The 24,147-nt window shown below is 38.8% G+C and overlaps 1 protein-coding gene and 1 non-coding gene across 2 annotated transcripts; both read right to left on the bottom strand.

Annotated features, from left to right (window-relative positions):
* Positions 1–1,643: 1,643 nt before the first annotated feature.
* KATNA1 (katanin catalytic subunit A1) lies at positions 1,644–22,217 on the bottom strand. Its single transcript, XM_026111280.2, has 12 exons — positions 22,065–22,217; positions 21,583–21,691; positions 16,491–16,665; positions 15,656–15,813; positions 12,981–13,164; positions 11,434–11,555; positions 10,046–10,151; positions 9,547–9,705; positions 8,262–8,388; positions 6,518–6,652; positions 6,112–6,238; positions 1,644–1,989 (listed from the first exon to the last, which is right to left on the bottom strand). The coding sequence occupies exons 3-12, from the start codon at positions 16,659–16,661 to the stop codon at positions 1,791–1,793; spliced, it is 1,488 nt and encodes a 495-aa protein (XP_025967065.1). The 5' UTR covers positions 16,662–16,665; positions 21,583–21,691; positions 22,065–22,217; the 3' UTR covers positions 1,644–1,790.
* A 261-nt stretch (positions 22,218–22,478) lies between these two features.
* On the bottom strand, positions 22,479–22,549 carry TRNAG-GCC (transfer RNA glycine (anticodon GCC)). The gene has a single exon. It is a non-coding gene; the product is annotated as a tRNA-Gly (tRNA).
* Between the last annotated feature and the right edge of the window lie 1,598 nt (positions 22,550–24,147).

Here is a 24,147-nt window from a genome sequence, read left to right as displayed (position 1 = left end):
CAGGTGTCAGATTCAGTATTTTTGTTTGCTTGCACTTAATTGCTTATGAGAAGAAATTCCACTTTGCAGCCCAACTGATAACTATATACTCATCCTAAAATGCAGACAAAAAGTAAGTATTAAGAGAATCACTTCAAACTGCTGCCTCTTTTTATGAGTTCTGGCACTTCAACTCTGTCCTTTTGAAAGGAGAGGGAAGTTCATTTGTTTTCTCTTTTGGAGATCAAAGTCTCTATGCTTGTATACTTACCTGAAGTTCCTTCCTTCCTGGATTCACTCCTGTAAGGTCCACCAGGGTATTCAGGAGCTCCCAACAGTATCTGCACCTCAGTGCCTTGCTAGAACATCTTGTCACCTTACACTCCTGAAATTCCTCTTTCGATGTGTCCAACTACTCATGACATAGGGGTGAGGTTTAAGAACAGTGACAAGACCTTTGTAACAGTGGCGTTTGTAGATCTTGGCACTGGGACCCGTGTGCCTTTTACTGAGACTGACAGTTTTTCTTTTCATTGTCGTTTGTCCTTTTCAGCTGCCTTGCAGCATCTGAAGAGACACATTAGCAGGAATTCAGCAGCTACACTTTTGTACTGCACCTATCTAACAGCTGAAACAAGTCTAGACATATTTGGTTCATGAAGTTTCATGAATTTAGCTGTAAACAGAACTAGAGCCATCTAGCTCTGGGGTGACATAGGAGGAGGAAGTGTTTTTAAAACGTAATGGTATTTTAAAGGAGATAGGCAGAAGTGACAGAGGTCTCAGTTACTACGACCAGCAAAGTTATGTTCAATAAAACCTAAGATTATGACCTATGTAGTCACTATCAAATTGTTTTCAAGAGAACTGTTTCTACATTCCACTTGTCAAATAACGCAAAAAGAGGGTTTAAATTGTAAATCAATTGTAAAATCAGAACTATAAGCAGGCCTCAACTGAGCACAAACATAGCATGCACACTGCTTTTATCAGTATAGCCTTGCCAGTAAAAATGCATAGTGTAAACCAGAACTGTAGATTGGTAGGTCAGGGACTGAAGTTTACAGTACAATACAAGGAAGAGGAGGAAAAAAAAAAGAAAAAAGAAGAAACAGAAGTAATGCCAAGAAAGCTTCCATTTTCTCTCAGAATTACAAGTAGACTAACACCTCTAGCATGTGACTCTGCACCACTGCTGGCTGCATGCAATTAGCCTACACTAATTGGATATGTTTTAATACTACTTATTAGATACTGTTTTCCTGTGATGATGATACACCTTGCTTAAACTTAAGTTGACGCTACCAACTGTGAGCAGTGCAAGGGCTGCTGTTCTAACTCTCAACCTCTGCACAGATTCTTTAATAATAGATTAGAAAGAGTTTAAAGCTAGGATCAACTGGCAGATCTTCATAACTGCATCTTGTTCCTACCATTTTCTGGTTCTCAGCATCCATCAGTCACTTAGCAGGGCTAGTTTCTTTGCTGTTAAAATGCAGTTATTATACAAAAACCCCTCCGATGCAAAACTTACTAGAAGTTTTAAACTTAAAGTCACATTTAAAAACCTTGAAGATCAAAGCAGATTCCATCAGTAACTTCAACATTTGAGAAAGAGAGATAAGAAACAACTTCTAAGTTAGTTCAAAAAGAACTAGAGAGAATTTGCATTTTAAAAACATTTATTTAGCTATCTGTTGCTCTTAAATTTAATTACAAAAGTTAGAAAGAGCACTCAGTGCACTGACACACTACTTATTACTTCTGAAGCTGTTTTAAGACGTAAGGTGGCTTCTTCAAGATAAGACAACTCAGCACGATCCAAATTCAACTATCCATTTTTCGTATTTCTCAATGTCCGCAGCAGATACAGATTTAGAAACCTTTTTTAAAGCTATTTCAAAGTCTTCCATAGTTGTTGGCATGTGCATTTCATCTCGGGAAAGATTTCTTATTTCTTCTGGTGTCAAGCCTTCGATACGCCTTCTCATAGCCATCAATGATGCATCTCTATTAGAAATGCAAGAAAGAGTTATTCAGTAGAGGATGGTGGTTCACTTGCTTAAAGGGCTCAACATAACATTCCAGTTAAGCCGTTTCATTCCACAAGATACAATACAAAATTGTAAGTTTTCACAGGAGGAGCTCCTTAGGTATGTGTACAGACCACACTAGCATGCTCTCCATATTTTTTTTAACATTAACTTATCCTCATTGGCCTTTAAATAGCTATCATACTAAATACACGAGCAGGGCAACTGAGGTAAAGATTAACTGATTTATCTAAGGTCACTCCATGCCTATGGTGCAGCTGCTGTATTTGGCATTTTTAAACAGGAACGAGGCAAAGTAATACTTTCACTGCTTCTACATATAGGAGAAATGATTGGAATGTTTCCTCGTCCAAAGAGGGACTCTGTTGCAAAGAAGAGGGGTCTGTAGTACCTACCTCCACACTCTATTTTCACAGGTAAGAGTTTAACTACAAAACCTGTTCAGCCCTCTGCTTCTCAAACTTCTGGCCTCAGTAAGCATTAAGTGTCATATAAACACATCATTTTCTTGCTGCATTAAGTTTACTGACTGTATTTGGATTTCCAACACTAATACAAGAAATAGCAGGTGAAGAGTTGAGCTGAATGTTCAATAGGTAAGATAACACTGAAACACTAAAGCTCATACTATTTTACTATTATATAATTCATTACTGTAAGAAAATGCAACTAATTTTGCTTAGCAGCACAAATTGATGGAAGGGTAATACAAGCTATATTATAGCATAAAATAAAGCCATACTTTTATTAGTAGGTGAGAATCCAAAGCAGCAAAGACTTAGAACAGCAGTCGCATCGGGGAAAGACCACAAACAAGTGCTATGCTTACATTTAAGAGCTCAGTGAGCATGAGCTGAGCTGAGCTGAGCTAAGCTTTTTTCCTACGTGGACACACTGAAGACCTATTACTCTAGGCATCATTTAAAAAACAAGCAAACACACACACAAGCAGGGCTTGGCTGTAAAAACAGCAACTACAGAATGCAAGTTTACAGCACTGTTCTGCTATTTGCTTAACACTTAAGTAACACCAGCAGTATGTGGGGCTCCCATGCCTGCAGGACAACTGTACCTCAGACCATGGTGGCACCTTGACAGACACACAGACAAAAATCTAAACAGGAATCATTAAACTTAAGGTATTATGCCAACCAAGGGTCAAGCTACTGTCAAGCAGACCCACTGACTGCTTCCTAGGAGGCATTAAAATGAGGAGTCTAGAGGCAACTCAAAGAAATCTTTCCCAACATGCCTTTCCATGGGAAGAACTTGCCGTTTATTTTCCTGAAAAAGGAACTTGTATCACTCTCTCCTATCCCCACCTTCAGGGAGAGTTGTGTGAATAACTTATACTACTTCTTCTAGGAAGATTTACAAAGACCACTTCAGCATATTGTTTCAGGTATTCCCAAGTGACGATGCAACTGACAGACTTTATCATGAATTTACCAAATAATCTTTGGCAATTAAGAAGCAGAACACAATAACTAGAAGTAGACACTTCGGAACAATATAAAATGAATTGCCTTGTTAAACTTCATCTTAGGCAAATGACACCATGCTTTGCTGTTATATCAGCACTTGTGAACTAAAAGCTGATGTTAAACAATCTGCAGGAAAAAAAATATATTCCATGCATCTAATTTGTCTCAAGTCATCAGTTTACCAAAATCAAGTACAGCTGCCACCTTCTTCAGTGTAGTCATTTTGCTGACTCGCAACATCAACTGCTAGCGCTCTCTAGAACACACCGTTTGTGTTTGGAGAAGCACCAAAACTATATTCAGGAATAGGAAAATATCCACTGGAATACACAGTGAAAGCCAGTTCCGTTCCAAAGGCCTTTCAACCTTCACATTCCACTCAAAACAATGACTCAAAAGTCAGTTTACACTGACATCTAATATGCAATTTAGACATATTTTACATTTCCTGAGTAACTTTAAGTTTCATTGTCATCTTTCATGTTTATATGCTGACTCTTAATAACTGCACTGTTACCTCTGACTAGTTTGCTGTGCCAGAGTAAAAACTTAACACTTCACCTCAAATTCTTTAAGACAGCAGAATAATTTGAGCAAACCAGAGTTCTTGGCTCACTTTTTCCTAACTTCTGCTTAAGTCACTAGTAAGTACTGTTATATCCTACAAATTTGTCTACAAACATGATAAAGCTTGTATATTATAATGCTGAATTATACAGGAGTACTTTTAGATCAGCCATGTGTCTTTTTGTCTCAATATAAAGGAAGCAGTCTTGTCTAAAATCAGTTTTCCCTGATATCATTAACAAAATATAAATAAGAGTACTCAAATTAGCCTGTGTATTTGTTACAAGTCATGCACATCCAGACCGCAGTTTGTCTGGATTTCCAGTTGCTGCCACCTCAGTCATCTAAGACTGCCACAACTGAAAGATCCATTTAAAAATATATAATATATTATTTGTCCAAATAGGCTTTGATAAAAAATAAAAGGCAATGTACATACAAATGAAATTCACTCGAAAATGTTACAAGTATTCTGACTTTTAAACAAGTGTATGGATATCCAGTGTAGTAGTAATTACAAATAACAAATGTTGTATCTGGAAAAGCAAACAGACTGGAGGAGACAAACTGCAGCTAAAATGCACAAAGTAACAGGCCAACTAAACGTGAACCTATTACCACAAAGTTCTTCCAAAGCACAACACCTAAGCAAAGGCTTAGCAAAACACTACCACAAATTCATCCTGTAAACCTACAAATAGAACAAATCTGTACAGTGCTGTTTTACTGTTTTAGATCAACTAACATCACTTTTCCTAGACATTGTGAAAGCCTGTTGTGCTAAAATAGAGCTTGAGGATTTCAGAAAGACAAAGGGTAAGGTTTGTTCAGGAAATATTAGTGAGCCTCCAAGCTCTCAGTTCAGCCTTAAGTGACCCTGATGATGGAGCCTTTGGTGGCAATTTTGGTTATAGGCCACTCGAATTCTGTTGGCATGATACAAAACAGCATACCGTCCTCTCCGTTACGCTGACAAACATTTTCAGGGCTGTATTATGAATTGAGACAAGAAATGGATCTGTGTTTAAGAGAAGCTATGGAGAAGTGTTTTTAATCCAGAACAGTTCTCTTGCCCAGTTCGAAGCACAGGCCCACAACAGTTGTGTTGGCACAACTTGGAGCTCCAGCTTTGCATCACTACTCTTTAGTGCCACCTCCAAAACTCAAAAGCATAGCTAAATGGATACATATGACAACAGCATCATAGTAAGTTCAAGTTCTTGGTCATTTGCTGCCAGTTCCATAGTTTGCCACCTCTGCAGCTGTGGCAATACAATTTTTTAGATGTAAACCAGATGACTGATATTAGTCTGTTAAAAAAAAAAAAAAAAAAAAAATTGGAAAAGGAAGGGAAATGGGGGCAGGGGGAGGGCCGGATGGTATTTTTAGTCTGGATCATTCCAGTAATCCAGGTTATAGAATAGTCCCACAAATGATTGTGTAAGAACAGTAGTTGGGGGAAGGTAAAAGGGAGGAGGTAAAAACAAAACTTCACAAGTCAGCCTTATCACTAAAGCCAATATGTTAAGTAATTGTACTTCAAAAATTTCACGGCATGGCTCTTGTACTGTGACACAAAATGGTATACCTTTTCTTCATAATGAAGGAAGAGCACTCTACGTTTCTACTTGGTTATTCTGGCCTCTGTCACTATCACCTCCTACTACTTCATCAGAACATCCATACATATAACCTCAGCAGAATGACTGCAGCAACTCTACAGGTTAAACTCTACCAACCTGTAGGTACCGCTTACCCAAAGGATTTGGTCTACATGAAGGAATGTGGAGTTTTACCTAAATTATGGTTTGATTAGATTTTTGTATTGCAACTGCTCTTTATTATTATATGAAAGTATCAAATAGAAATCTAGGTAAGTATTAACACAGTATTTCATCTTTCAGCTATACATAAATGACAGTCTATTCTCAACCAACAACTTTAATCATGTCAATTTACTTTATTACTTTAAAAAAAGTTTTCTCAGAGTTTATAGTAGTAACACAAATGATGCAATGTTAACATACCTGCATACATTGGTAATGTCTGCACCTGAATAGCCCTCCATTTTCTCTGCTATATTTGCAAGGTCAACATCATCAGCCAATTCCAGCTCTCGCAGATTTATTCTCAGGAGCTCCTCTCTACCTTTTGCTAATCAACCAAAGAACAGAAAATTAAGTCTATACAACCTGCTTTCTAAAGATAAATAAACAAATTGAAGAGGAAAAGGAGGAAAAGCGAGAAAAAGGATTCTGTACTTGTTACAAAGGTAATGTTTAATGTTTAGATTTAACATGATCCTGAATTCATTACATATATGTGTGCAAATTTATCAAGGTAACTTTGAAATCAGGTAACCAAAACTGAACAAATATTGATAAAGTTTTGATTTTGGTCTTTTCAATCCCTTCTCCCCACAAATGTTTATACCTGATGGTAAAGGAATGTAAATTCTCTTTTCTAGTCTCCGCCTCAGGGCTTCATCAATATCCCAAGGAAAATTAGTAGCAGCAAGTACCATAACCATCTTAGAAGGATCATCATTTTCAGTAGCCCCTCCAACACCTGTGTTGGAGAAAACAAGAAGTAAGATTTGTATGTTTTGTGAAGTTTTATGCATAGAGAGAACAATATCCACAGGTCCACTATATTAAAGCAGCTACTCCATTGCACTAAGATATTAGTTTAGTTTTCCCTACATCCAGCGACTAGCAAGCAAAGACTGAGAATCAGTTTAGTTAGGGGTATCAGCATAGGATGCACAAGATGAGGAAGTTCCTCTCTCTCTCACAGCTGGAACACTTTTACAGCTGAGCTGTTTACATTTCTGCCACAACACTTAAATTTTCACACTAATGTCCTGTAACAGCGTTTTGGTGGGTGGCCGTGTGCGCAGACAGACCACCAAACAATCACCTCCCTCTACTTCCCCCAAACACATAGTTTTTACTAACAGCCATGCCAAAATGGCACTACTCCTCTCCAAAAGGAAAAAAAATTCTTTACTTCTGAATTCAGGCCAAATGTTTCACATACTCAGGTAGATTCTTACAAACTGCTACTGAAGTGAATGTTCAGATTTGGTGCATTGAGTCACAACTTGTTATGGGCAGAAAAAACATCTCAGTCTCTAACGCACTGTGAAACTGCTACTATATGAAAGAGTTACATTTCATTAAACCTGCTAGCCTCTGCATTTACTGTTTTTGCTTACAGTCATAGGACTGGGCCATGGAATACCCTTTGTACCTAGTCTGCCTCAAAATTTGCATTTAAAATACCACTTATGAAAACTCAAGTAAAAGGACTTCAAATAGTTGTTACTAATAAAACTGGCTTATGCACATACTTGATTATGAGAATAGTATCACAGCTCTGCTACTATTCAAAGTCAAACATAAAAGGGCAGCAACACCAGAGAACAAAAAATAGGTATACAAATCTTTTGACTTATGGAATTCTATCACAAATTACTCCATAGATTAGGACTTTTCAGTTGCTCATTTCCTTCTCCCCTCTTACCAAAAGGGGTATAAAAAGGATTCCTCTAAAAGATCACTGGTTTTATCTGTGCACAGTGTTACCTACTTTTAATATTTAGCAGAACAACAAAGTTTAAGTGAATTGTTATAATTTCACTCAATTTTAGAGAGAAAACTCCCATAGCCACTTCTATAAATTTTTTTTCTATTTTATTTATATCTTCAAGGAAAAATAAAAGATCCCAAAGAAGTTAAGCACAATGATTGCCTTTTAAGTTTAAATTGGTACAGGTGACAGTTGTTTTGACTCACTTCTCCAAAGCCAAGTAAAAAGTAGGTGATAGGCTAAGGAAAGATTCAGGGGGGAGGGAGAGAGGAATAAGCCATCTTTACTGCTACAGTTATACATGGGCAAGTAATATTTTTTTCTCCCGTAGTTTTGAAATGTTACGTTCTGCACTGAATCTTCATTATTCTGAGTGAATAAAATACAGTTATGGCAATAGATGCTTAAATAATTGGTATCTTTTTTCTTCCACACTGGCAGTTAAAATAGTGCATTTATATGTTTTTTACCCCAAATTAAAAGTAAAGTTTTCAAAGGAACTACATCTAAGGAATGAAATTTAGATCTTTTCTTCCTCCCTCAAGTTTCCTTCAATTCAGAACTTCCCAGTTATCAGGTTACTTACCATCCATTTGAACAAGCAGTTCTGCTTTCACACGCCGGCTAGCTTCATGCTCCTCCGAAGTTCCCCTGCGACTACAGATAGAGTCTATCTCATCAATAAATATAGTTGTTGGGGCATAAAATCGAGCCTAAAGAAAGCAGAAGATAAAGCAGAAACAGAAATGGCAGGCTAGTTGCACTTAAATAACAGCATATTCTGAGCTGACTATTGACACATTTATCCCAATCAATCAGCCCATAAGTATGAAGCAATAACCTATACAATAACCTAACCTTTCCCATCTTTGACCATTTTACACAAATATAGAGCAGCTGTAAATTCATTAATAATATTTGAGCAGAACAGTGTTTTGGCAGAGTCCTATAATCACTAGGGCTATGACAAATATTTAATAAGGTTATTTCTACTGTGTACAACTGCCTTTACATTTATGACTGTGTGAAAGCCATCACAGAATGCTTGAGTAAGAGCTCAGTTAAAATTAGGACTACTGCTAAGCTAGGATACCATGTGACTGAAGGACATGTACTACAATATATATATCACTATCAACTTCTGAAGTAACTTTCCAAGAAACTGGTCCACTGCAAAATAATCCTAATCTTTCTGAAACATGAAGGAGGTCAAAGAGAAAAAGGTCTGCTATATTAAAAGTTACTGCCCTAAAGCAACTGTGATATGCTTCCTTGCATACATGCAGTTTTCACTGATAGGCATGATACTAATCATATATTTTAACAATGTGGTCAAACTATGTTGTAAAACCTGATCCTGAATTTATTGACTTTTCTGACTACTGTAATTGCGACCCTACTCCCCCACTCCTTTCAGCACTGGACACCCTAGCAAAAAATCTACATGCTCTGAGCCAATTTCAAATGTTACATGCTCTGAAGCCAACTAAGTACTTGATACAGTCTGGAAGTCTGTTTATACGACATGCACAGCCTACATAAGATCTAATCATTTTCTGGGCAAGATTCCTATATTAAAGATTTGCCTGCACGTAAGTTTGTTCTATAGCACTCATCAGCTTATAGCAAGCCACCTGTAATATAACAAACTAACTCCAAAAACAAGGATGACCCCTTTTTCAGTTGTTAAAAAACTATTTACTAATAAAACAGATCTTCGGTGTACATGGCCAGATCAGAAGTCCTAAAGTGTTAACAGCCTGGAAAGCTTTTTTGTGTTTGCTATAGATCCTAAGTTTCACAAGGTTTTACTATTCCAGAAGTAGTTCTGCTTCATTATTACACTATTTACATTAAGAAAATTCTATCACCATTTCAAACAGTAGACGAACGAGTTTCTCAGATTCGCCTCTGTATTTTGAGGTAAGTGTCGAAGAAGAAACATTGAAAAAAGTAGTCTTGCATTCAGTAGCTACAGCTTTTGCCAGGAGGGTCTTTCCAGTACCAGGAGGACCAACCATCAGCACACCCTGTTAAAAGAAGAGTCCCACTTTTAGGATGGGAATCAAAACAGACAAGTTCACAATTTGTTTGTAGTATATTATTAGAATACTAGATGTAAACTTTTGCTTTAAAAATTACTCAGAGTTAAGTAATTAAGTACTATTGCTCTCTGGAAGCAATACCAACAAGGTAGCTGAAGAGTGTACTAATTTTAGCTAATAGCTTTATTTTGTTACTACAACCTGCATTAAATTTTTAGTATTAAAAGTGGAAAGAATTTATATAATCTATAGACCACTTATGCCTTCTTGGTCCTCCAAGACCCAATCTCAATCCCACTTACAATCACAGAATTGGATTTCATACCTTCCACGGTCTTCTAATTCCCTTAAAAAATTCTGGCATCCACATTGGTAAAACTACAGCTTCTTTGAGCAGCTTTTTGGCTTCTACTAAATCAGCAATATCATCCCTGATAAGAAAAGAAGAAAAGTGGTTTAACAGACTCAGACAGGCTGCAAAAGAATCAGTTCACATCTCAATTCAATATGCAACCAAACACACTGTTACATAATGGCTATTCCATAATTTAAATAATGGAGTTGAGTGTGTTTAAGTTCTAATGGGAAAAGCCTACAACTATAGCTGACATCCTTGGCAGACTCCAATGAAAGCAGAAGGTGGGGGGAGGGAGGAGGAACCACATACTATTTCATTAGAGCATCACTGCTCTTATTCACAGAAACAGAACAAACAGGATACGGCAAGTTGGGATAAACCTATGCTAATCATAGTTGATGCTTTCTGTTATGCTCAGAAGTTGGTTGCTCCAGAAACTCAAATAGCATCTTTCGCCATTAAGTGAACAATCTAAAGGTCAGTAAAAAAAATTAAAAAAAATAAAAAAGCTGAATTAAGAAGAATTCTTAGAATTCATTTTCAAAGTTTTAAGTGTATTAAATCTTAGAAACCCTATAATGCTGGCCTCATTTTCTTGAGGGCAACTCTAAGGGCATTCCACTTACCAGCACATGTCCAAGTAATATTTCAGTTACAAAACATACCTAGTTGAAGAATCTGCTTTAAGTCTGAAGCTGTAATTTAAAATTTGGTATAAAAACTGAACAATATATTTACATATTAAACTGAAGCTTGTCAGTTGTCCTATACATACAAATTTGAATTTTTTAAAGCCTTCTTTATTCGCCAGAGAATTTTTTGCTCATTTAATCCCCACAAAACCACCTAAGCTCAGTAATATTCTGAGCACAAAACAACCTTTGTGTAAGGTTTAATATTTAACACATTTATGTAAAGGTACTGACATGTGGTTATGTCTTATGCTGGAAGTCACCGCGTGTCCAGAACCAATTTAAAGGGATCTTGTACTGACGAAACTTCTCTATTGAGTTTTTGATCCTTGTGCACTGCTGGGTAGTAAAACAGGTTTTTAAAACCAAGAGATGCTGGCAGACAATAGTCTTATACGCAGCAAAACAGCATCTCATAAGCTGGTTTCAGGATTCTCTTGGAAAAGTATGAGAAGCTTTGTATGGCTGAGACAGGGGAAAAAAAAAAAATCAGAGTTCTTAAAAAAAAAGTTCAACTACACAAGTTAAGTTGCCCATTTAATAATTAAAAACCTGTAGATATAAATATATGTAGGCACGTGCTAAAGTATTTAATTCTTGTTAGGTTATAGGAAGAAAAAGGAGCAACAACTCGAAAAAACACCCAGCAGTATTCAAACTTACCATCGAATGTTGGGATTTTGAGAAATTATATCTCTTTCCAAAGCTTCTACTAAATCTTTATCATACCCAGTACCATCAAATTTCTTTGGTTCAGATTCTGAAATCTCAGATGCGGATTTGTTCTACATAAAAAAGATACAGCACTGTATCAGCGATATTACTGATAGTTTTTTTTTTTTTAATCAAGTCCACAGTAGCATCATGTTTCTAGAAGAAAGCAATTCAAAACAGCACCGTAGTTATAAGGCATCTGTATTACTGTTGCACTGCAGCATCTGTGCAGTTTACCATACTTCTATACTGTCCTGGTCCCATTCCCTTCTCCCCGAAGCCAGCATATTGCACTGATGCCATTTCTTTGCTTCAGTAGGTAATCAAAGCTGCACACACCTATCCCGGTCTAGTGGTGTTCTCCTTTCCTCCAGAGGAGTCAAGAACTACCCCAGATGACCAGGTGGGTAGGGGACATGCTGTGGGAGAGTGGATTAGAAGGTGCCACACTAAGTCACTAATACACATTTGTATATGGGATTAAAAAAAAGAAAAAGAAAAAAGAAAAGGGCTTCTATTCATAGGATGAGCAGAGGCAAGCTGTGAGAAGACAATAACAGACTAATAAAGAAAATGACAAAAAACTGACAGAGAAGCATGGACTGGAACAGCAGAGCAGTAGCTCTGCAGTAGACTGAAAACAAGAAAGCCATACAGCTGAAAGGATAAAGTCCATGTGTAAGTGTGTCCTTAGTGACCAAGGATTATCATGCAAATAACACAGTTTAGCTCCTAGTAACTAAAAGTAGTCGTTTTACACAGGTACCCATTCACACAGGTTGAAGGAGCTAATAAAAACTCTGTATTATACTGGTATTTGATTTACTCAAGTTTTGGAAAACTGACATAGAATTTAGTATCTTTAGTATGATCTCTTATTTTGGTCATCAACTAAACTTATTAGGACTACAGCACAGGCAAGAATTAAAACAGTCACTGATTACGACGACTACATCATGGATCATTCTCCCTCATGAAATGTGTTGGGTCTTTGTTGAAAAGAATCTGGAGCTATTAGCAAATTTAAAACAGTACCAGCACCAGCACCACACTCCCTTTAAAATTAAATTCCTGAAAACATGTTTCCTTGCACATGTTCTGGAACAGGTGAGTCAGTCTCAGACGAAACCATGCGAAAGCAATACAAGAACCCACAACAAGCTCACTCCATCAGGCTTGGTTTCAGCAACTCAGTACTATAATTTTAAGCAACTATTTTCAAGCTGTAGTACAAAAGCCCACATTTACAAAAAGGGACAACTGACTTCTAGTCTTACAGTAGTTCCACTAGATCAGGTTTTTTTAATTAGCTTTTTAATCCATTTTATACCCTTCAGTTATCATAAAGCAAAGATACCTTACAAAGCAAGATTCGAATCTGCACACTGACTTGGACTGAAGAAACGTTTTACAGGCATCTAATTTTGTTGGATACTCAATATTAAGAAAGCAAGAATCCAAGTCTCCAGAATTCATTAAGTTATTTGCGAGCTTACCTTCTCCTCCTTTCCTTTAATTTGCTGATCTTTCTTTTCTCGGCCACGGACTGCTTTCCCTTTTTCATTGGGATTTCGAGAGGATGGACGGTGAGGGCCTCTGACTGCTGCACTTATACGATTTTTGTGACCTCTACAATCACTGCACGGAGCAGACTGACGTTTTCTGGGTCCTGGCGAAGGTCTAATTAGTCATAACATATGCAAAAAGCCTCAGTGTGAAGTCACTGGAAAGCACTACATAACCAATTGATGTGGCTATAAACTGTGAAAGCCATTTTGCTCAAGATAAAAATCTATATATATCTGTATATATTAATATATTTCACTCACTGAAATTAAAGGTGCTGCCAATATTACAAGTTACCATAGAGAATTATGTAGGTCAGAAACAAGACAGACTTATTTTCAGAAAGCCACTAAAAATTCACTTTGCCTTTGCCACAAGCTCTGTTCTCACTGTTTGCTTAAAACAAGCTCCTAGCTCTGCATATTATGTAAATAAAAGTAATCCTGATACAAAGGAGCTTAGAAAACAAAGAAAAAACAGATATTCTCCTTACCACAACTGTCCTCACTCTCCCACCTAAATGAATTAAAAGGTTTCTCATGAATGCCAGGTTTATTTTCACTTCCTCCATAGAAAAAAAAATGAGGAGGTGGGAGAGATCTGGTCTCTCCCATGGTTGTTTGTCATTCTATTGCTGGAGTAGCTCAAAACTACATAAAAGAATAGCTAATTTAAAAGTGTAACTCACAGAATTTCAGATTCCAGTTTCCAAGATAAGTTATTTGTTTTAAAGCAAAATGAAGAAATGCACAAAACTACTTATAAAAAGCATTTGTGAACACCAATCCAGATCCCTTATCAACATCCCCAAAGGAAAATAAACACTATTTGTTTCCTGTCCCCCAATATCCTTGTCTCAGAATTTCCATTTTAAAAAAGACCCTCCCCACAAAAGAAAGTCATATAAAATTTATACTTGGACAGTCCTATTACAATTACTAGATTGCTCTGAGATTCAAACTTTTAGAAACATGTAACATATGAATAAGCCAGTACCATGACTGGTATTGCAGAGTTCGTTTTAAGAACTCAGTTTCTTTTCCCTTATAAATCTGTTACTCTTCCTGATTAATGTTCTTAAAACCTTTTCACATTAAAATCTTTTCAGTCTACAAATGGAATATCTGCCAACTTATACATTAATTATTAACAGGTCATCAATATTTAGTCACCTCTGAATTCCACCCCTAAGCTCAATGTATAGGAAAAAATCTGTTTCCATACTCAATTCCTTCTTAAATTAGGAAGCTCTGATTTCTCAACACAAGAATTTACAGAGATTATTCCAACACCACATAACCTGAGTTTTCACCATGGGTTTTCATATTACCACAGTCCAATACTTAACCAGGCAGCAAATAAACGGAACTGACAAGTCGTTCTGTCACTCCAGTCTTTCCCTTTTTTAGGTATATTGTCTCTCTCTTCTCTAGAAAGCCTCAAAAAAATTAGGATATTCCTACATTCCAGACCCTAATCTTCTACTATGTTTTACTAAAATTGACTATCATGTTCAAAAGTTATTAGATGAGGTAGATGGAGAAACAGTGTGATCAGGTAAGCTTCGTTTCTTCCAGAAACAAGAAGAAAACCCCAAACAAAAAAACACCCCCAAAACAAAAACCCCCAAGTCCCCCAAAACACCATCATTAAAGACTGAAGTTACTAGTCTGTGAAAAACGAGTTGTCAAAGGCTCAAGAAGCAGTTTGACAGTACAGCTAAGCTGATCTAATAGTAGCTTTCTGCCAAAAGGCACAATCCAATGTCTGCCTTGCATACACTCCTGTTTTCCTACCTCATGCTACATGGGGCATTTGTTAGATTTTCCCCCAGTTAACCAGTTCAGGTGGCCAACTCATAAGGAAAAAGAGGAAGGAAAAAACCCCCAAACAAAAAAGCCCCCACACACCTAGGCCTGCAGAACAGTTAAGTGTCTTTTTTTGCCAATTTAGCATCCTGAACCAGCTAATCAATGCCAGGAAAGAAAAGAGCAAAAACACTCGGGTAACTGAGGAGAGTAGCACTATTTCATTCAGCAGCACCTATATCGTCAAACCACATCCCAGGTTCCTGGTTTCACACCCACTAACCCAGCATAATTCAAAACTACTTCTGAAAAAGGAAGGCTGGCCTGCAGCTGCTTGTTCCCACCCCCTCCTTGTGGTTTACGCTAGCATAACTGACCAGTTTCTGAAGGTCAGGGAACCAACTTGCTACACAAAAGCAACTGAACATAGACACTTAGATTTTACTGTTACTTTGATAGCTTTTCTCCATCCTCTTCACATCAACTAAATGCAGACTAATTCATTGTAAAGTTGATGAGAAAAGAAATTCAGCAATAAAGTTGAGCTTCCATGTAACAACAAATTTATCTTAAGTCAAAGTACAAAATGAAGTGTGACATTAGTCAAGCCTACAAAAGAAAAACCCAAGATGTTTCAAAATGGCATCTCCTTCACAGTAAATGAATAGCAAACTGCTGGTATTTAAGTACTGTGTACCTAAAAATCCAGAACCCGAATTACACAGTAGTTGACTGAAGTCAAAGCACATTGCCCTGATAAATGTAAATTTAAAGTCTTCAGGTAAGTCTTCTCTCACCTACGTTCAGCAGGTACTGGCAAAGACCAGACTTCTGCATCATGAGCTGGTAATTCTTGCTGTGAAGCTTTCAACGGAGTACTGTCTAGCTTAAAACTCTCTAGAGTTTTCATTATATCTTTCACATGCTTAGCTTCCACACTTATCTCCTGCCAAACCTGATAAAAAAAAAAAAATACACAGTAGATTAAGTATATTGCAAATAAGTTTGTAACAGTTTTCTCAAACTCTATGCAATTTCTGTTGGATTCCACAGTGTTTCACAGGCTAGCCTAATCTACCGTACTAAACAAGACTAACGCACATCAGATATTAAGAATGTTTTTCTGTCTTCCTCAGCACATTTAAAGAACAAACAGATTTTGGACTTAATACCAGAGATGCAGAGACTTTTGGCACATTTTGCTTATTAAACAAGTACAACCTAATAGATTGAAAAGCAGTGAAAAAATGCTGTTTTGTGTTATGGTTGAATTAACATGGTAGCCATAACTCAGCTTCTATTAAGGATCTACAAGTCACATTATTGAAATACTGAGAGAGGAGTAAGACTATTCAAGGTAACACCACCCTAAAACTTTAGCATAACAGGTGTATTCATCAGTGAGAAGCAGGAAAGCCGGACAGTGCACTGGCCCCCCATGGCTGTGCTCCATTGCCTGTTTTGCCAGAGTCAGAGCAAGAAATCATAATGAAGACTTGAATAAGTCTATATAATAATGCTACAGTTTTATCAGAGAACTGTGTAGACAGTTATACTTCTGTTCACTATAAACTAAGCAAATTGATAGTTTAATATTTTCCCCTCAAGATGTCCCAGAAAAGGATTATTTACCTGTTGCCATTTCTGTTGCAGATATGTATCTCTGACAGAGTAGAGGTATTTATTCATTTGGTCAAGAACTCCCTGGTAATAGACCATTGCAGAGTCATAATTGCCCAGTAAAGCATATTCACGGGCCAGCTTTACATTCTCACTAATCATAACAAGGCTCATGTTCAACATGAAGCTGAAAAAGATAAGGAATATTAAGAAAAATCCCACAATCCAGGAACAGAATTTTTACAGCTATTTTCATATGATCATCATCTCACTAGGCCTATCAAAATACAGAAGCAGGAAGTAAATTGGTTAGAAAAAGTTTCTAGAAAAAATGCAATCAATATATGTAGAAAGGTAACTGGGCTTTTCTATTACTACAGATGAAACTTGTCACTCCATACTTTTTTTTGGTGCGGTGAAGATTTTCTTGGAAGGCATATACAAAACATACAGATTTATAGGACTTTTATGAGCCACAATTGCAAACTCTCCTCCACTCTTTATTCTATTTAAGATGAGTAGATATTTCATTGTTAGCACTACAACGTTCTCGATACTATGTAACACTGTCTCCCAAAAAGTGTCCTTCCACCAGATGCATTAAGTTTTGTTAAATTTGTTGCCTTACCATTCCAGGTATATCAGTTTTACAGTCTGACTCTGCATTGTGGAAAATACTAATTCTGCATTAGTTTGATTGATTTGACAATTTTTCAGTTTTATTTACTGTTTCTTTGAAACATTAAATATCCATCTTCCCTACCCTGCTTATCCCTTCCTATCACCTTCATTATTACACTTAAAAAGAAACATGAAAAATATATCAAGTTTGCGAAAATAAAGCAAGGGAAAGAGAATTAAACATTTACCGTGTAGCTACACACTTTATTTAATACATTGCTCAAATCATAGCATTTCTCCCACAAAGTGTTTTTTTGGGAACAGACATCATGGAACAGGGCCACTTCCATTTTGCAGCATTAGCAGAATCCAAACTTTTAGATTAGAATAGCACAGAATTATTATTTATACAAATATAGTAACAGGTAGAAGCAGCAGACTTTCTTTATGGTCCAACCACTGTCCATACAGGAGTGTTCCTCTACTCTTATCCATTACTTATATCTCCCCACCCCCTTCCACTCCAATATCTGTGCCATTTCTACTTCAGTTTCTCTTATACACCAACTTCTCTGCTTTACTACAAGCTTCGTAGAACCAAGCACACACACACCAAACATAAAAGAAAGAAAATAAACAAGCCTGCAAGAAGGTCATCTTGCTCTCATTTTAGTACCTGCACCCAGTACCAGTAAGAAAAAATTGCAGACAAGCAGTTACTGCTAAGCCCTAGGATGAAGCATACTTGATACAGATCAACTATTTAAAGAATGTAAGAGGTACTAAGTCTGTACTGCGCATGCAAGTTTCAGATCGAAAACATTTCAAGACCAGGTCATGGTCAAATTTGGACACATTATCAGAGGTTTCAGAAATCACACTTTGCACATCAGATGATCCATTGCTAAATGTTAAGTCCTTGTTGTGAAGACAAACTGCTAAGTACAAATCAAATACTGTAAGGCTTGCACCCTTCTTTTTCTTTTGTTCTTTCTCTTCCCTCCCCAGTTTTATTCCTGGATATACAGCTGATCCATTCTTGAGTCAACATACTCTTATTTTTCCTTCCTTCCTCCTCATTCCCCAAAGTTACTCTGAAGCAGACAGCCACCATGAAAAATTTCAGTCCAAATGGCAAAACTTTGGCAACAGGACAACTGAAGACATGCCTTATTAACAGGTCATGAAAGGAAAATTGGAATATCAGTATCATCAACTGTGCCTATAATCACATTCTTTGGAATTATTTTATAAGAAGAGAGACTAGCAATCTTGTCATATCATAATTTTCACATAGAAATAATTATTTCTTTTCACCTTATTTTGGCAACAACATTTTACTTGTAATACAAGTGTTGCAGCTGCAGCTAGGACCGTACACACACAGTACACACATAGTAAAGAGCATTTCCTACTGCTTTCCAGTCAGTCTTGGTGCCTTCTGACAACCCACACCACTCCCACATTCACATGGAACAGATCTGTGGAATTGAGTTTGGTATCTTGCTATCATAAGAACCTATGCCGTAAAATCTTAATCAGGCTAGAGATGCACCAAGCTAGACACAATGTCTACAAGTTGATATGATTAATGTGACCAGCAGTTACAATGACTGCCATATCCCAGCTTAATTAGGCTTTGGAGATGTAATTTGACTTTGGAGCTTTGTTGTTTTTATCTCAGGAAAAAGGGCCTTAAGATGTTTGTCGAGCACTGCGTGGATCACCACACAGATATTATCATAGGTTTTTACTGCTATTTTTAGGAGCAAGCTTTTCCACTCAGGCTCATCCTACCTGATACACCTGTTTGCCCATCTTGAGAATTCTAACTGATGACTAACCTTGCTGAAATCACAAGTTGAGCAACAAGTTAATAAACATTTTTAAATCAAGTAGTAGCAAGTTACTAAAGCCAAACTAGACTTCCAACACAGTGAGAAGTCATATATACTTTTTTTACACTGAATGCTCTTGAGCAACCAAAGCAGAAACACAATTCTGTTCAAATATCCAGATGAAAAAGCTTATAAGAGTAACTTTCTTTCGTAAAGGAGAAAATAGTAGGAATGAAAAGAAGCCAAAGAGCTCAAGTCAGAAAGCTGGGAAAGCCTGGGTCCAGAATCATGGTATTCCATTACAAAAGAGTGTGTTTCTTAGGTGAAAGGGGAAAAAAAAAAAAAAAAAAAAAACACCCACCCACACAGGAAGGATGGAAAGAAAGAAAAAATACAGAACAAAAGTGAGCTAAGCATTACACAGGGAAGAACTATTGCTCACTTAAATGTAACCAAAGTAACAGTCCAGAAAAAGAAAAAAAAAAAAAAAGTCTGTTAATTTCATCAGTGGATCAGGGTAGTAGAGACATGCAAGAATTTAGTTTAAACTAGCAAAATGTAATTTAATTTGTTGCTTCCCATTGAGTCATAAGAGCAGAAGAGGTTGAAGAGGCTTCCAAATACAAGCCTCTTGTGCACAAGTGGGGCAGAATTAAGCTACTGCCTCTGCTTGTGTCTGGACATGCCACTGCTGCTGCTACTTGCATACAGGTGGCAGGAGCTAATACACTAATGCTAGGCTACAGGCTTACTGCACATGTAACTGAAGATGCTGAAGCACCTCCAAGACAGGAAATACAGAGTTAGAATAGCCTGGAAGGGATGTGTGCAAGAGGCATGAGTACATATAAATCCAGAGTTAAACAGTTAATCCAGAATGAATTTAAAAAACAATACTAAAATAATCTAATCCTGAATCAGTTACCAGTTTTTAAAGTATTTACAAATACCTAGAACTACCACGTAACAGGATGTCAAAACAGCAAGGCAGCCCTTATCAATTACAACCATTCCATGAATCATACCCAGTGAAGTTATCTATGTTCTAACAGCAACTAGAATACAAATGAGCTTGTAAAGTTTACACCAAACAGAACACAAATAACCCAGGCATTTTGCCTTGTAAATTTAGTTCTACACTGTATATACGTAGACATACATACCTACCCACACAAAGTAAAGGCTTTGCGATAAGAATACTTGTTCAATACACTGACTATGAATATCTCTAGTAGCAGAATGCATTTTATTATTTGCTCCAAGCACCTGGAATACTTCTAGAGCTTGGAACAGGCAAGAACAGCATGGGTCAAAATCTAACAAAGTTCAAGATAACTAAAATCTTTTGAGAATCAACTTTTGGAACTTATTTTTGCATTGCATTTTAAAGATAAAGTCACTGTGAGGCTGTTAAGGAATTATCAAGTATCCAAACTTGTTGACATTCTTTCAGTCAGATTTTTGGAAGCCCATGTTACAGCTGAGCACGATCTCAATCCTGTTTCACAAGTAAATCCTACACAACATATAAGATTGATATTCAGATGTTGGGAGGGAAGATTAAAGTTGGGGCCTACCAGCTACTACAGAGATCCATCAGCTATTCTGCTCATTTAGAGAGGAGCACAAATAGTAAGAGGAAGCATTTCAGAAGAGTGCTTCAGCATACAACCCAGATGTTTGGACTATGACAGAGCCTAAATTTTGGCAGTGTATGCATTTCCATTATTTGACGTCAAAGCCTGCATATCAGACTGAAAGCAACCATGAAAATGCAGAAAGCTCAGCAAATCAGAAGATATAAAAAACCAGAAGTAATAGCTTTTAGGAATCAGGTTTTGCTCATGACACAGTGGCCTGTGATTGGACTGTGTCACCTATGAGTTCCCTTTCATCTTTAACAGCCTGCTTCAAAACACTCCTAGCAATATTTGGTATCAGCAGACAATTGTGTCAATTACTTAGGTGATATTAGTTGCCAGACTTATTGGATATTAAACAAACTTTCTCATTTACTTATTACATCCAACAGTAATGGTAGCAAAAGAAAAACATCAGCAACCATGAACATAAACATACTTAGCTTTCTGTTTATACAGAAGAAAAATTCATTAGATTGTCTGCCAACAGTGTTTCTCCATTTTATACTTTCAAGACTAAGCCATTCAAAAAGGCTTTTAAAATCATATTATTTACTCCCCACTTAACAGAAGCTAGCATTTTTTTTTAGAGAGTCTGTATCAACATACAGAGCTTTTCAGTTAGTAAGTTTAGAAGGGTATGCTGCAGAATGGACTTCTAAAAGCACTGCCTACTGCTTCCCTCTGTTAGGGGAAAAAAACACTGGCATAATTTCCAAAAAGCTCGCTTGGCTTAAAAAAAAGGTGGGGGAAGAAACGAGAAACAAAGTAAAATACAAGAGACACTAGTTTCTCAACACATCAGCACACCTAGTTTCGTTTCCTAATGTTATAGTGATTGGCAGCCATGCACCTGCAGATAGTCACATTTCAATTGCTTTGAGGAGAACACGATGGCGCTCTGCGTGACTCCGAGCACGTGAAAGTTTAAGTTATGACATAAGAGCGATAGCTACAGCGTAGCGGCTCACAGATGTCACGACAGCAATAACCGCGGCAACTCACATTTTCCACAGCAGCGTCCGGTCTCGGGGCCGTGTGACACAGGAGCCAGGCTCATCTCGCCGCCCAGCGCCGGCCGAGACCTCGAGAACCCAGCGCGGGCGCCGGAGACCTGCCGGGAGGAAACGGCAGCGCTTCAAACGCCCCGCCGAGACGCGCAGCCAGAGCCTGGCCGCGGCTCGGCTCGCGCCGCGCCTCCCGTAGCCTCCCTCTCGCCCCTGGCCCCGTCCCGGCGCCGGAGCCAGGCCGACAAGGCAGGCTCCCCTCGCCGCGCCGCCGCTAAGCCGAGCCGGGCCGGGCAGAGGGGCGCCGCAGGCGACGGCAGGAGAGAGGGGCGCCCGCGCCTCGGGCGGACTGCGCCGCCCAATCGCCCCCGGCGCGAGGGGGACGGTTGGGGCAGCGCGAGACCCCCGCTATCGGGGGGGTGGGGGAGGGAGCCGGCTGCCACCCGCCCGCCGGGAGAGACCACCGCGGCTCTCGCTCACTCGTCTCTGGAGCTCGGCTCCGCCACGACGGCAACTCCCGGGAACCACGACCCCTCCGCTGCTCCCGCCGCCGCCGCCGCCTCCTTCTTCTTCTTCTTCCCTCCCTCCCTCCCTCCTTCTTCCTCCTCCTCCTCCGGCCGGGCCCCAGCCCCAGATTCGCCCCACCCCCTTTTAGCCCGCCTCCTGCCGCCGCCGCCAGTTTGAAGGCAAATCCGGCTGCGTCACTTCCAGCCAGGCACCGCGGGGTAGGGGGACAGCGAGGTGGCTCTCGCGGGCGAGTCGAGCTGATGACATGTTGGCGCCCGAGGGTTTTTTTTTTTTTTTTCTGTTTAAGCGTTATTACTATTGGCGTCAGGAAAATGTCTTAAAAAAGAAAAAAAAAAGGGAAGGGGTGTTAAATGAAAAACAAGCTGTTGCATTGGCCGGGAATCGAACCCGGGCCTCCCGCGTGGCAGGCGAGAATTCTACCACTGAACCACCAATGCTTGTACAAGATAGGTTTCCTGCCTCCGTCACTCATGCCCAACTCCCCCCACTGATGCTCATGAACCGACTCATGCGCGTGCGCCGCGGTGGCGGTTGGGGACATAGAGGGCTTCGCGGGTGCCGGGTGCTCGGGCTTTTCGGTTGTGAAGTGCCGTGCCGGCAGCACCGGTGAGGCGGGCGGCCGCGAAACTCCGTGAAATGCTCCATGTTGAAACCGTTGCCGCGCTGCGTGAATGTGTAAAAGCCAAGGCGTGGAAATACATCCCAGCGCGTATTTCAAAAGAAGTTTTAAACCGTCACGCCAAAGAGAGGGTGTGAAAGCAAACAAAGAGTAAAAAAGTTGTCTTTAAAACTGTTAGGGTTACTTAGTCGAGAGAAACACAAATCGGAGCAAGCATCTTTCAGAAATCATCTTTGACTAGGTGGTGCCCCTTTACGTCATGTGTTATAACTGTTAAATGCCTGCAGTACATCTTAACTTACAAATAAAAGGAGTTTAAAAAATACAGACCTGCAGCACAGTAAGAAAGTCACCATACACAATATATCCATCTTATTTTTCTCCTTTCAGACTGTTGGCTCAGGGATAAGTGCATGGCACAATGCCTGGGCTTTCCCACACCGACCTCCACCCATCAGCAGTTCTACTAAGAAACCTATGTTTCCTATTGAGATCCCGGAGAAAAATATGTATTTCAAATGAATAATCTGATTTCCTGTCCTTCAGAGCTTAAACATGAAGCAGTAACAAAGTCGTTTTATCAGAGGTTTTCTCTAACACCTTAGCTTCATCCAAGAGGCTGTGGACTAGTCGTATACATGCAAATTGATTTAGTTAATGGGGTGGAGTCCCCTCTTTTTATTATTTGTTTAATTTTGCTGACATTTAGGAACTGACTTAAAAATCAAATTGATATTAGGATTTCAGATATAAACAAAATTCCCAGGAGGTTTCAGGCAGGTTCAATGCGCTGTACAGTTCACAAAGCTGTCAACTTCCCAGTTTCAGTTCATGCCATTTCTACTTTCTTACTTATTTTTAAGGCAGCCTGGATTTCTTCCTAGAGATATAGAGGCATTAGAAGAAGTACAATAATGCAAAGATACTTTGGCCATCTTAGGAATTTTAATTATAGTGGAAACATGGTTGTAAGATGGCATTTAATGTGTAAATATATTTAACGCAAGACTGCTGAGTCAGTCTGAGTTGCCACAGACGTAGCCTGAGAGCAACACGCAGTAAGGCCTGAGAGGGCGGTATGACTCTACACTTAGGGGGAACAGTCATGCAGCCAAGACCCATACTGATAGCCTTCCTTAATAATTTTGCAGCCTTTCCTCTGACTTCCCCTAACAAGGTACTGAAGCACATGAACTCCCACTGGCAGCAGGTGGAAGGAAAGATGGCACAGTGCTGCAGCCAGGCCAAAAAGTAAGTTTATACCTTCAAGGAGGCGAGGAATCAAGTATTACCAACACAAACTGCAACAGACAGTGGACTAAGCAGGAGAGCTAAGATGAGCCTGTGAAGAGGATTTGCAATAAGGTACTTTCCTCAATTTTCAGGGATGAGTTTTGTCTAGTGAAAAGCATGTAT

The sequence above is a fragment of the Dromaius novaehollandiae genome, chromosome 3, assembly GCF_036370855.1.
Source record: "Dromaius novaehollandiae isolate bDroNov1 chromosome 3, bDroNov1.hap1, whole genome shotgun sequence".
Taxonomy (NCBI): Eukaryota; Metazoa; Chordata; class Aves; order Casuariiformes; family Dromaiidae; genus Dromaius; species Dromaius novaehollandiae.
This window is presented reverse-complemented; position numbering and strand designations above follow the sequence as displayed.

Bases quoted from the DNA above. Each gene is read 5' to 3' on its own strand.
- KATNA1 (XM_026111280.2), bottom strand. From the start codon at position 16,661: ATGTTGAACATGAGCCTTGTTATGATTAGTGAGAATGTAAAGCTGGCC. The intron at 9,706-10,045 runs GTATGAAATCCA...TTCTTTTAACAG, and splicing joins GAATTAGAAGACCGTGGAAG to GGTGTGCTGATGGTTGGTCC. The intron at 6,239-6,517 runs GTATAAACATTT...TTGGTTGATTAG, and splicing joins TTACATTCCTTTACCATCAG to CAAAAGGTAGAGAGGAGCTC.